Consider the following 12960-nt stretch of genomic DNA (forward strand, 5'->3'; position numbering starts at 1 on the left):
GATTTGAGAGAAGGTAGGTGGTCTGGAGTTTCCCTGCTTCCCCCACACAGATCAAGGCATCTCGACATTCAAGGGAGAAAAAATAGACTTTATTTACAAGTAATAACATTTAGAAAAGATCCATCTCTGGCCCTTAAAAACCTTCCCATCACTCCAAATCCCACCCCAGCGCAAATCTGGGGAGGGTGGGCGATGGGAGCTGCCACTGAGGGCTGCCCCCCACCCCACCCCCCCGAGGTGCAGGGCCCTTCTCCTGGAAAAGAGCATCCTTTGGGCACCTGGGTCCTTGGGTGGATGGGTGCACCTGGGGGTGGGGTGCTCCCACTGGGCCACTGCCCAGTCCTGGACTTCAAGAGCTAGGGCCCTTGCAAGGCCCAGCGGCCAGGAGCAGCAGGGACCAGGGCCTGCTCCTCCAATGGTCCCTTCTAGATCCAGAGGCTGGGAGGACTGGCTAGGCCCAAGGACCCAGCCACACAAAGCCAGCCTCAAATCTGGTTACGATGGAGAAGTGACTTTACTCTAGGAAAACATCAGGAGGCAAGGAGGGAGAGGACCCAGACTGCCCAGGCTCTGGGCCACCCTTGAGGACACACCTGTTCACCTGGGGATGGGCCAAGTCCCGGCCAGGGTGTGGGCAGCATCACTGTCTCTAGGATTTTGGCCACTGTTGGCCTGGGAGCTGAGAGAAGGCACTGAAAGGGACAGGAGGAGGACCAGGCGAGGGCAGCATCAGGAACACAGGTGGGGCCACTCACTGGTACTGGCTCTTCAGTGCTTCGCCTGGAAGAGACGGAGACAGCTGCTCAGTGCCAGCCTGCGCCCCCTCCTGCTCCCACACGCCCAGACCAGGGTGGTCCCCTTGCAGCCCTGGACCCATCTACCTCAGGTTTGCAGGGGCTGAGCAGCTCTGGGTGTTCTATCCTCTGCTTTCCTCGATGAGGAGCAGCTAACCAGAGGGGAGCACCTGCTCTCAGCCCTCGCCCTCCAGGGGCCTACTCGGCCTGCCTAGGAGGAGCCCCGGGGTGGTTGGGTGGGGGTCACCCGTGCTCCTCACTGGGTTTCTAGGAGCTGAACCCTCCCCCTTCCCTGTCAGTGCCCGCACCTTGCCCTTGGCCCGGGGGGTGGCGGCAGCGATGGCGGCAGCAGTGGCGGCGCTGGCTGTGGTGGTGGCGATGCGCGGAGAGCGGCGGGTCCCGCTGCGGGGGTTGGGCGAGGCTTTGGAGGGGGCTTTCTTCGAGGCTGCCTTCCGCAGAAGGCTGTTCCCAAGCTTCTTGGGCGTGTTGAGGATGCTGAAGGCCATAGACTGGCGGCGGTCAGCCTGTTGGGAAGGGCTGTCAGACCGGGCCACCACTGGCCGCACAGCTGCTCTCGGGCTGCCTGGGCCCCTCCAGGTTCTCCCTCAGCCCCTGGCTCACCTGTTTAACCACAGCTGGAGCTGCCTTCTTCTGGGCCTCAGCAGTGCTCTGTCTGCGCCCTTCATGTCGGTCCCGGGGGGTCATGGGGCGCGGAAAACAGGTGGTGGCCTTCTTTGACTATGGGGAAGAGAACGGTTAGGCCGAGAGCACAAGAGACAAGTAGACCGTGTCCAGCCAGCACCTGCCTCCCTCCTGCACCAGGAGACTCCCTGCTAATATACTCAAAAACGTGGCGGCCACCAGAGGTGACAAAAGTCCAAGTCACCCACCTCGGGTGTGCCGGGACCCTGGTGGGTCTCTGAGGAAACCCGCTTGCGCTGCTGCCGTGTGGTGATGCCGGCGCCCTCAGCTATCTGGGTTGGCTGCATGCTGGCTCGGCGCAGGGTCTCCCGGGGGTCGCCGGTTTTTATCTCCTCATCTGTGATGGCAGGCAGGCTCAGGGAAGGCTGTGTGGGGTAGAAGCAGTTGGATGCCGAGCTGTTTGGAGATGGAGCAGGACTGCCCTAGAACTCCTCACTGGCTGGGCATCTGGAGCCTTCCTGTTGCAAACGGCTCCCCTCCTGTTGTCTTCTTGCCCATGTCCTGCACCACAGCCTCAGAAGCCATCCCTGGAGACCTCTGCAAACTCCTGCCCTCCACAGAACCTCCTCCCGAGTTCCTCCCTGTCGGCTAGTTGACCAGAGGCAGGCCCCTCTCCTCGGCAGGCCGGGAAACTGGGGAGGGATGTCCAGGAGGAAGAGGGAAGCCAGCAGGGGCGGGTCCCTGGCAGGGGACCCCAGAGCTCACCCTGGACTCCAGAGGGTAGCAGGTCTTCAGGTGCGGTGGGCATACTCGGTTGCGCTGCTGCAGCTCTGCAATGCGGTTCCAGTCATCCAGCTGTTCGGGCTCGTCCTGGCAGGTGCCCACATAGAAGCTGTTCCTGCCTGTGGGGGGGGTGGGGTGGGCAGGGAGACAGCAACAAGCAGGGCTGCAAGGCCAGCACGAGAGGGTGGAGGCAGCACCCTGCCGGCCTTGGTGCCACCACTCCCGTCCTGGCCCTTGAACTGCAGCACCCCAAGGTCTGCTCTGTCCATGCTGCAGCTACGGGCACGTGGCTCACAACCATCTCTTCCCTGGGGACTGGCTCCCTGCCTCCTCCCTGGGGTCCCATGCAGAGGTTGTGACACCAGAAGAAACTAATGGAGGGCCAGGAATCCATACCCAAAGCACTCCCTGAAGGCAAGAGCCTCAGAAAGGAATCTGAGGATAGATCCCTGGCAGTCTGGCTCCTGGCAGCCCCTCCCCACCTGAGAAGGGGCCAGGAGTGCTCCTGGGTGGGGAATCCCAGCCCCACATGAAGCGTTTGGCTGAGAATGACGTCAGCCTTACTGCCTAGCACAGCCCCTGGGTGAAGAGCAGGCAGGGAGGAGACAGGGCTGGGTGCTGGATCGCGGCTTGTCCTTTGGCGTGTCAGGATCTGTCCAGTTTCATGTTCGGGGGTGTCAGGCCCCCACAGTCCCCTCACCTGGAGGGGCCCCACTGGACATCCCAGCCTGGGAACGGCGGGCGGAGCTGCGAGTGGTGGGCCGGTAGCCAGGCAGGCTGAGCAGAGTGGAGTTGCCATCGTCGGGAGAGCCCAGGCGGGCTAGAGACTGGGTGGAGGAGGCGGCTCTCGGGCCGGCCTGGGAAGCAGGGGCTGACTGTGTGCTATAGAAGGAGGAGTTGGCACTGTCTGGATCCTCCACATCCAGCTTCTGGAAGAGAAGACACATCTGCTGCAGTAGGGGTGGGGCCTGACATCCTGGGACATTCCTGGTGCTCACCAGCTAAGACTGAACCCAGTGCAGGGGGGTTCGATCCCTGGTTAGGGAACTAGATCCCACTTGCTACAACTAAGACCCCCACCCCCCGCCAAGCATAGCCAAACACATCAACATTAAAAAAAAAAAAGCCTCCCATTTCCTTTCCCAAAGCGCCTCAGATCCCATGGCTGCCCGTGTCCACACTGCTTTGCATGGGGTCCTCAGCTGCCCGTCTGCAAGAAATGGGCCTTGTTAATTCCACACAAGGTGCTGAAGCTGTCAGGACTCCTGTCCATTGTTCTGTTGAGTCTATTAACAATGCTCTGAGGGAGGCTGAGCCAAGTGCCTCAGGCTATCTTAAAAGTGAGGTACAGGGGTGTGAAAGGACTGGCCTGAGGGTCACAGAGCTGGGGCTGGACCCCATGTCTCCTGAGCGCATCAGGCTTGTCCCACAGGTCCCTCTGACCAAGCGCAACAGGGGATCATCTTTTAGAATTTCAGTTTCTTGGTAGCTGAAGTGCTCCTCTCCTTTCTTTCCCAAACTCCTTGGGATGTGGAAACAAGGACCAGATCCCCAGGGAGACAGGCAGGCAGCCCCCTGGGCAGCACAACTATCTGTCACCCCGGGCGCGTGCTGGGAGGCTTCTCTGCGTTGTCCCCTTGAGCCTGCACAGGGTCGCTATTGTACACAGCACGGCGGCCTGTCGGGACAGGCAGCCGAGGCCAGCCCGGCCCCTTTCTACAGGAGGCCAAAGCAAGTCACCGCTCTGCTGCTCTCGTCCACGGGTGTGGACCAGTCAGCCCTGCCCCTCGGAGGCGATTTTGGAGACCTGATGGGGAGGGGCCCTGGAGAGGAAGCGAGCAGTGCTGTCCTACAGCCGCACTCCCAGCAGCCGGACCTTGCTGACCTTGGTCATGGTGATGTTGATGATCTGCGTGGTGCGCCGACGAGCGGAGCGGGTTTTCCGGCTTGAGTCCAGGGAGATGTCCCCCAGGGAGTCCAGGCTGCTCTCCAGGGGGGCCTGACCCCGAGCAGGGATGGGTGTGAAGTAGAGGCTCTCCAGGGACTCCACTTTGGGGGGCAGACGCTGGGAGATGGGGGAGGCTGGCTCTCCGGGGATGCTGGTGCCATCCGGCTGGGTGCGAGGCAACTTGCTGTGGGGAAAAAGCTGCTGAGGCGCCATTCCTGGGGCTATACCGCATTTTGTCCATTCCTTTGTTCCAGTGACACTTATTACAAGACCACCAGGTCAAGCACCCCACCCTCTGATTTTTCAGAGGTACCAAGAAGAGTCCTTGACTGGGGCCCTGCCTTCCATCCTCTCCGTCACTGGTGAGCCCACCCACCCCATGGTGCCCTGAGCTCAATACAGGCAACTCCCAGACCCTGCTCTCCAGACCCTCCCAGACACAGCCCCAGACTGCCCTCTGGACTCCACAATGACGTGTCCCAAACTAAGTCCACTGTCTGTTCCTCCTCCTTTATTTCCTATTATAGCCAACACGAAGCTGGGGGGAGCAACCTCCAGCCAGCCTCCATCTCTTCCCTTTCCTGCCAAACCCAAGAGCCCTCCAACCACACCCCATTCCTCTCCTTCCCTGTCTGCCTCGCCCCTCTCACCTCGACTACAACAGCCTCTGAGAGACACACGGTGGTGACAAGCAAGGACTCAAGCCAGGCTGCCTGGGGTCAAGCCTAGCCCTGCCACTGTGGGACCCCGGGCTGCCCCAGTTTCCTCTGTGAAAGGAGATAATCATAGACTCTACCTCAGAGAGTTGTCATGGGATATATGAATTCATATTTCTCACGTGTATGTAACAGTATCTCTGGCACATGTAAGCATTTAACATAAAAATACATTTATTATTCTCATTAAAGTCTCAGTTTTCCCTATCAGGATAGATAGGCTAAGATGCAAAACTGACCATGTGCTCAACTGCAAACCCTTCTGAGGCCCCTCAGTGCCTTTAGGATCAGGTCTAAACGTCAGCCTCCTTCAGTGGGGAGTCCAGCCTGCCCTCAGGGGCCTGGGCCCAAGCCCTCCCCAGTTCACTGTCCAGCCAGGCTCCTTCTCGGCTTTGCTGTTATCACTCTTCTCTGTCCATGGGACACACACCTACAGTCTCTTTCAAGACTCAAGAGCAGGAGTGACAGCCTCCATGAAGCCTCTTCTGACCACTCATTTCTTCTCACTCCCACTATGCTACATACAAACATCTGGCCTAATACCTCTAATACGTCATCCTCCTCTAAGAACAAGCTTCCAGAGGGCAAAGGGTTCCCATCTTCCTCTCTCACAGCCCCAGTGCCCAGGAGGCTGCCTGATCACACTGGGCGGACAACAGACTGGGGGAGGAAGGGTGCCCCCTGACCTGGTGACAGAGAGTGGAGTCCCCTCCTCGCAGCTCAGATCCAGGCTGTCAATACTCAAGTCCAGCTGAGGCTTAGCCTGGGCCTCCCGGCTCTTCAAGGCGTCAGTCGCCACCTGGAACTTGCCCAGGTCCCGAAGCTGCTGGTCGGCATGGGCAACCTGGGAATGGGGGCGGAGGGAGAGTGAAGGCAGGCCTCCACAGGGTGGCTGAGAGGAGGGCACCGGAAGCCAGTGTGCGGGAGGTGACGGAGTCAGCGCAGCCAGAGCCTCACCTGTGCCTCCAGGCTGCGCACCTGGGCGGTGAGGTGGCGGCAGGCCTGCTCGGCCTCCTTGGTCTTCAGCCCGGCCTGCTGCAGCTCCCGGCCCAGCCGATCCACTTCTGCCCGCAGCCCTTTGTTCTCCGTCTGCAGCTGTTCCAGGCCCCGCAGCTGCTCCTGCAGCTCTTGGTTCTGCTGCTTCTTGGCATCATAATGAGTCTTGGCCTTCTCCATCTGGGTTGGCGGAAGGGTGGGTGGGTGGTGGGTCAGAGAAGTGGGGGGCTCAGGGGCCGGGGCTGGGGCCGGGCTCCTCACCTGTAGTTTGTAGTGCTCAGCTGCCTGCTCCTTCTGGCTCAGCTGGGCTTGCAGCTCACTCAGCTGGGCCTGGAGGCGCTGGACCTCCTGCTGGCTCTCACCGCCCTGGGCCTGGAAAGACGAGAGAAGCTGATGGCCGCTGTTCTCTTTGTCCCACCCAAATCCACCGACCCCTAGCCTCCTAGGCTCCACAGTGTTTTCAGATTCCTGAATTACTGTTGCAGATTCTCTGAGGACACACAACAGGCCTTTGGGCCCCTCCCAACTCCAGCCTAAGCATCACGCACCCCTCAGAGTCCAGCTGCTGTAGGAGGTTTTCCTGTCCAGACAGTGCCCTTTCTGGAAGAGTTCTGGCAGCCTGCCTTCGCCTTGACACCAGGCACAAGCTACCTCACCCTCCCTCCATGAGGACAGTCTCCCGGGAAGGAAAGGCACTGACCCCTGGGAACACCAGGGATCTAGGCACATGGCGTGTGTACTCTTTGAGGACACGAGAACTCACTTCTCCTCAAAACCACTCTGGGAACTAGCTTTAGCTCCACTTCACAGATGAAGACACTGAGTTCAGAGACTGAAAGCACGCTGGTCACGGGGACTAAACAGCAGAGTAAGATTTGAGCCTCTGCCCACCTGACTCCAAAGCCGGTGTGGGCTCAGTTATGCTGCGGACACCGCCTCCCAGACAGACCGCAGACTCCTTGGGCGCAAGACCTCTGGCAGCCTCTCTGTCCACCCGCAGTTTGCACCAGCAAGTGCTAAGTCTGTGGCAGGCACTGGACAGGGCCAACCAGCCTTACCTCCTCATCTCCCGGCACCGGGAAGGCCCCTGAGAGGAGTGCACTCAGCCTGTTTATCAACGTGACAGTGACATGGTGTGGAGTACATGGCAGTGAGCTGGGCAAACAGCTCCGAGCTCCTACCAACCCCTGTGACCCTCCTGGGGCCACTGGGGCCAAGTTCCTTTGCCCTTAACTAAAAGCTGTGAAGCCTAGAGTTGTAAAAAAGCAAATGTTAAACCAAAGAAGGTGATACCATGGAAAGAAAGAACATTAAGTTGCACTGTAGTACAAACGTCACTAACACTCACTCCCTAAGATTAAACAGCACAGCCCAGCGGAAGCTTCTGCAGTGCTGCAGGTGTTCTGATCCGCCCTGTCCAGTATGGGGGCCACTAGCCACACATGGCTACTGAGCTGTGGAAACGTGGCTAGCGCGACTGAGAAACGGCAGTTTTTATTTAAATAACCACACGTGGCTAGTGGCTACTGCAACAGATAGTGAAGGTCTGCGGGTTGGGAGCCACTCTGGTCATCTTCCCTCAGGAGCTCGCAGAGGCACAGGCGGGGCTCCTGAGGCTGCCAGGCCCAGGGTGCCTTCCCTCCCTGCTCCCCTGAGCCGATGGAGGGCAGGCCCATCCCCTGCTGTCCCACCTTCAGCTTCTGCTGCTGCGCCTTGCTGGCTTGCTCATGGTCAGCTAGCTTCTTGTTCAGTTCTTCCACCTGGGGCAGGGAGGCAAGAGGAGAGAGACTCAGGGGGCCTTCCGCTGAAGGTCCAGACAAATTACGGGATTTCCCCAGGCCAGTCCCCAGTGTCCCTGTAAGAAACTCAGGGCCGCCTCTGGCCTCCAGTTAGGGAATGGCCTGCCGCCCTGGCTGGTGGGCAGGGCCTGAGTGACGTGACCCAATGCAAGTGCTGTCAGAGCCACCTGCCCGCGCTTGCCTCCACCCCCTGCCTCAGAGACAGAGGTAGCAGAGTCACTCGGGAGCTGACACCCCACCACAACCTACCGCCGCCGTTCCCAGCCCCAACCTTCCCACGGCGGGACAGGAACAGGGGACCCAGTCTACAACACCAGCAGACACACTCAATGACTACCCACCCCCACCCAAGAAACTGCCAGAGCAAAAGCCCAACTGCTCAGACCTCTCCCCAATATCCACAGGCCATTAGGGCTGGCGCTAGCAGTGTGGTAGCTGTGATTAGCACGTGTCAGGCAGCTGGGAAGACGAGAGCAGGGCAGCACACGTATTCCACACCCACCCCACCCCCAGAGAGAGGAAGGGCTCGGGGAGGAAGGGGACTAGAGGGCGCATGGCAGCCACAGACGCTCCTGGCTCCCCTGGGCTTTCTGGGAGCTCAAGCACGATCAGTGAAGGCAAAAGGCGGGAGCTCCATTGCTAACTGTTTGCTCTTCCATCTGACCTTCCCCATCATCTCAGGCTCCCTGGAGGAGGGGATGGGAGGAGAGAAGGACCCACCTCCTCAGCAGGCCCCAGATGATGGGGTAGGAAAGGGGGTGGAGGAAGGGGGCGCCCATTAAATGCCAGTTTGATAGCTTTGATGTCTAGGGCAGCACAGAGACCCTGGTAAGGGTGAGGCAGTCAGACCTCACCTCCTCTCAACCTTGGCCTTCCTGCTCCCAGACATCTCTATCTTATGCTGGGGGTTAAAAACCCCAGAGGGTGATGGGCAGGCGTCCTGAGCTCACAGACCTGCTAATCTGTGGGGGCTGCCTGGCACATCACCTTTCTGGCTTCTGCAGGAAAGAAGGGAGCTGTGCTATACAAGGCCTGTGGCCAAACTGCAACAAGTCCCCACAGCTAAGTACCCAAACTTGGAGTAGGACTTGGAGGTCTGGGAGTCCCGAGGGCAGGCTGTCTCTGGATCTGGTACGGGAAAGACGAAGCCTGCCTTACCCCTCATCCCTGACAGACGATGAGAGTACAGACGGGTGGAGAGGCCGACCTGGGATGGGTGGGGCGAGGCCTGAGAGGGCCCAGCACACCGCACTCCGGGACGGCCTGGGTTCCACGGCGTGACCCTGCCCCTTCACAAACAGTTCACAACAGGAGCCCACGGAGGCAAGCTGCAGCCGGGGTCATGCACCGAGACCAGTCACCGCTTAAGCAGCCAGCATTTATCGAGGACCTCAGGCATTACCTGCTTAGTCTGCTCGCTCTGAAATAACTCTAGCTGCTCCACCTGCGCATGGGGGAGCAACGGAGACAGCGTGAGATGGGGGCCCAAAAGGCACCCGCCCTGCTCCCAGGCTGACCTCACCGAGGCTCTGATCTGCCCCCAAGGAACCAGATGTCTAGTAGCCTCTTTAAATGCCATCTTGGCTCATTCGAGGCCCCGGTGGCTCTTGGGGCCTCCACTGTAAGTGTGCCTCCTGATGACAGGGTGCCTCAAGGGGTTGATGGCTTTCACAGCCTGCCTCACCAGAGACAGAGCCTTCGGGGAAGGGGAGGCTACTGAGACTTTCTGTAGGCCAGCAGGGGCCACAGACAACCTGCACTAGCAGCCATATCTCCTCCTGCCACCCAGACACTCTGGAATCACGTGGGGATCGGAGGCCGGGGAATGTTAGACAGATGATGTCCCTGCCTCTCCAGGGGTGAGGCTGAGCCAGGGCCTCACCTGGGCAGTGAGTTTCTGCCTCTCCTCCTGGAAACGCTGCCTCTCCTCCAGGACCTTGGCCTTGGCACCCTCGTACTTGGCGGTCATCACCTCCAGCTCCCGTGCAGTGCTCTGCGCTTCCCGCTGCATCTCGGCCAGACGGGTCTCAGCGTCTGCACGCACAGCTGCCAGCTCCTGGCTGTACTTCTCTCGGGCCTGGTCCAGCTCCACTTCCAGAAACTGCCGGCCGAGGCTGGCCCGCTCACCCAGCCCTCGGTTCTCCTCCGCCAGCAGGCCGTGAGCCTTCTTCAGCATGCTCAGCTGCTCCGCATAGCTGGCCTTTTCCGCTCGCAGCTGCTGGGCCACGCGCTCCTGCTCTGCCACCTTCTGCCGCAGAGGCAGCAGCTCCCCGAGCTCGCGCTGGGCCCGCAGCAGCTCTGCCCGCAGCCCACCAGCCGCCTGCTTGCTCTGCTCCAGCTCCTCCCGGTGGCGCTTCTCGGCAGCGGCCTGCTCAGCCTGCAGCTGCTGGCACAGGTGCTTGACGGGCAGGAGCTCGCTCGCCAGGGCCTGCGTGCTGGCGTGCTCCAGCTGCAGGGCCGAGAGGGCCTGCTCCTTCTGGAAGAACTTCTCCTGCCAGGCCTTTAACTCTTGGCCCAGCTCCTCTGCTCGCTCCGCCTGTGAGGCCAGCTCCTGCCGCAGGCTCTCAGAAGCCACCCGCTGCTTCTCAGCCTCCTCCCGGAGGGTCTGGACCTCCTCGCGCAGAGCAGAGCTGCGCTCCGCGGCCCTGGCGCTGCTGCTGGCGGTCTCCGCCTGGAGCAGGCGCAGCCGCTCTTCCAGCTTCTGACTCTTCTCCGACTCGGCGACCACCAGCCGCTTCAGCTCCTTGCTCTCGCCCTCCTTCTCCAGCACCTGGCGGTTCAGGATGGACACCTCCTCCTCCAAGCTGCTGATGAGGCTGTTTTTCCTCTCGGCCTCCTGCTGACCCCGGGCCACCTGGGCCTTCCACTCGTCCTCAGCCTTGCCGTGCTCCTGGGCCTTGGCGCGGAGGGTGGCCAACTCCCTCTGGGTTGAGGCTAAGGCGTCCTGACTGCTCCCCAGCTCCTGGGCCTTCTGCTCTAACTGGCCCCGCAGAGTCTTCAGAGTACCAGCCTGCTCTGCGTGGGCGGCACGCTCAGACTCAAGGCTGTGCTCCAGGCTGGAGGCCTTCTCCTGGTACTCGCGGGCCTGCTGTTCCAGCCGGCTCACCTCTGCCTGCAGAGCCTGCAGTTCAGAGCCTTCTGGCTCAGTCTTTCCAGTAGCCTCGGACTGGGTTCGCAATCCAGAAGTGTCTTCTCGGCTGGCTGTCCCGAGAGACTGTGGGCGCCCCTCCTCTTTCTTGGCCAGCTGTTCTTTCAGTCGCTCCATGGTTTGCTGAAGCTCCTTCAGCGCTGCCCCTTGGGCTGCCTCCTGCCCACGAAGCTTGGCCAGTTCCTGGTCCATCCCCTCCTTTTCCCTCAGGGCCTGGGCCAGTGCCTCCTGCAGGGCAGCAAACTCCACACGCTGCTCATTGAGTGCATTCTGCAGCCGCATCTCCAACTCCGCCTTGGCGGCCTTCTCCAGGGCGAGGTCGGCTTGAGCCCGGCCCCGCTCCTGGGTCAGCCGCGCCACCTCCCTCTCCTGTTGCCCACGCTCCTCCTGCTGCTGCCCCTGGCTCTCCATCAGCGCGGCCCGCAGCCTCTCCAGCTCGCTGCCCATCTGCTCAGCCTCACGCTCCATAGCCTGCAGTGCTGCCTGCGTGCTGCAGAACGGGCGTCCCTGCTGCTCTTCCAGCCACTCCGACTCTCTGTCTCCTGCCCTGGGAGGCTCCTTGAGCAGCTCCGGGGAGGCCGTCTCCGGCTGCTCACCCGCCTTGCGCACCAAGGCCTCCAGGCGGGCCACCTCCTTGCTGGTGGCCGCCATCTTCTCCTGCAGGGTGGCCAGGTCGGTGGCGAGCTGCTGGGCCCTGCCCTCCTTCTCCTGGACCTGCTGCCGGGCCCTGGCCAGGCTGGCGTGGAGCTGAGCCAGCTCGTCCTGCTGCCGGCTGATCTGGAGCTCGCTATGGGCCTCGATCCCCACCACCTTCTCCTTGGCCTCCTGCAGCTCCTGGCGGGCCTTCTCGCATTCCTCCTTCAGGGTCATCAGCTGTTCCTGGAACATGGCGCCGTACTGCGCCTCTTCCTGCTGGCTGTCCTCGTACCGCTCACGCCAGGTGGCCACCTCCTTGGCCAGCTGCTCACACTCACTCTCGGCCTCGCGCTGGGAGGCGACAGCCTCGGCCAGCTCCTGCCGCAGGGCTTCTGTCTTGGCCTGATGGGCCTCCCCAAGCTGCTGTAACCGGGCCTCCAGCCCCTTGCGTCCAGCTCTCTCTTCTTCCAGCTCCTTCTGTCCCTGCTCATGCTGCTCCACCAGGCTCTGCGTCTCCGCCTCCAACCTGCAGATGCACCGCTGCTGCTCGGCCAGGGTGTCTGCGACCCTGCGCTTCTCCTCTTCCAGGCTGCCTGTGGTGGCCTTCAAGGACTCCTCCAGGGCCCGGACCTGCTCCTGGAGCTGGGCCTTCTCCTGGGCCACACCTTCCCACTCGGTTGCTTTCTGCTGCTCAGACCTCAACTGGGCCTTCAGCTCTGCCACCTGGGCCTGCGCCTCACTCTGCTCCTGGCGGGCTGCCTCAACATGGGCACGGAGTTCCTCCACCTTCTGGCTCAGCTCTGCCTTCTCCTGCTGGGTCTGTGTCAGCGAGGCCTGGGCACCATCCTGGGCTTCATGGGCGGCCTGCAGCTGCTCTTGCAGGACCTCCAACTTGGCAGCCTTCTCCTTCTCCACTGCTCCCAGCTGCTGGAGGGCCGAGTCTCTCTCCCGGAGAGCAGCCTCCCGCTCCTCAGCCGCAGCAGCCAGTTGCTGGGCCTGATCTCTCCGGGTGGCCTCCTTCTCTGAGGTGGCCTCTTCCAGCTGCCGCTCCTTCCGCTCCAGGGTGCTGCTCAGCTGCTCCACCTGCTGGCGGAGGCCCTGGGCGGCCTCTTCCTGCTGCCGGAGGGTCTGTGTGAGCTGTGCCTGCTCCGTCTGGGCCTGCTGCTTCAGGCCGGCCAGCTCCCCATCCCGCTGCTGCACAGTAGTGTTGAGGGTGTCCAGCTCAGAGGTCAGTGTGGCCACCTGGGCGGACAGCCGGGCCACCTGAGCCTGAGAAGCCTGCTCCAGCTCCTCCTTGGCCTGGCCAAGGCTGGACAGGGAGCCCTGCAGCTCAGCGATTAGGCCGGCCAGCTGCTGCTTTTCTTCTTCGAAGTGGCTCCGCTCGGTGAGCAGCTTGGCTTCCCGCTGGCCCCGCTCGGTCTCCAGTGCCGCCACCCTGGCTTGAAGCTGGGTGTTGTCTGCAGCGAGGGTGGCTGCCTCTTGCTTGAGGGTTTCCAGC

The 12960-nt window shown here is 61.5% G+C and overlaps 1 protein-coding gene across 9 annotated transcripts in view; it reads right to left on the reverse strand.

Annotated features, from left to right (window-relative positions):
- Positions 1-67: 67 nt before the first annotated feature.
- The window catches only part of NUMA1 (nuclear mitotic apparatus protein 1), a 71609-nt gene continuing 58716 nt past the window's right edge, over positions 68-12960 (reverse strand). For 5 of the 9 annotated variants that reach the window (XM_043906032.1, XM_043906021.1, XM_043906042.1 and 2 more), the window contains exons 14-26: positions 9561-12959; positions 9081-9122; positions 7571-7639; positions 6141-6251; positions 5841-6059; positions 5570-5727; positions 4096-4351; positions 2920-3148; positions 2202-2338; positions 1685-1861; positions 1416-1532; positions 1103-1318; positions 68-780 (exon numbers count right to left, since the gene is read on the reverse strand). In XM_043906032.1, coding sequence (XP_043761967.1) covers positions 769-780; positions 1103-1318; positions 1416-1532; positions 1685-1861; positions 2202-2338; positions 2920-3148; positions 4096-4351; positions 5570-5727; positions 5841-6059; positions 6141-6251; positions 7571-7639; positions 9081-9122; positions 9561-12959 — 5142 coding nt within the window. In that variant the 3' untranslated portion in view covers positions 68-768. Of the gene's footprint in view, positions 781-1102; positions 1319-1415; positions 1533-1684; positions 1893-2201; positions 2339-2919; positions 3149-4095; positions 4352-5569; positions 5728-5840; positions 6060-6140; positions 6252-7570; positions 7640-9080; positions 9123-9560; position 12960 lie in introns of those variants that run through there. The other 4 variants (XM_043906061.1, XM_043906070.1, XM_043906088.1 and 1 more) reach the window with 4 other exon arrangements.

Source organism: Cervus elaphus, chromosome 1, assembly GCF_910594005.1.
Source record: "Cervus elaphus chromosome 1, mCerEla1.1, whole genome shotgun sequence".
NCBI classification, from domain to species: Eukaryota; Metazoa; Chordata; class Mammalia; order Artiodactyla; family Cervidae; genus Cervus; species Cervus elaphus.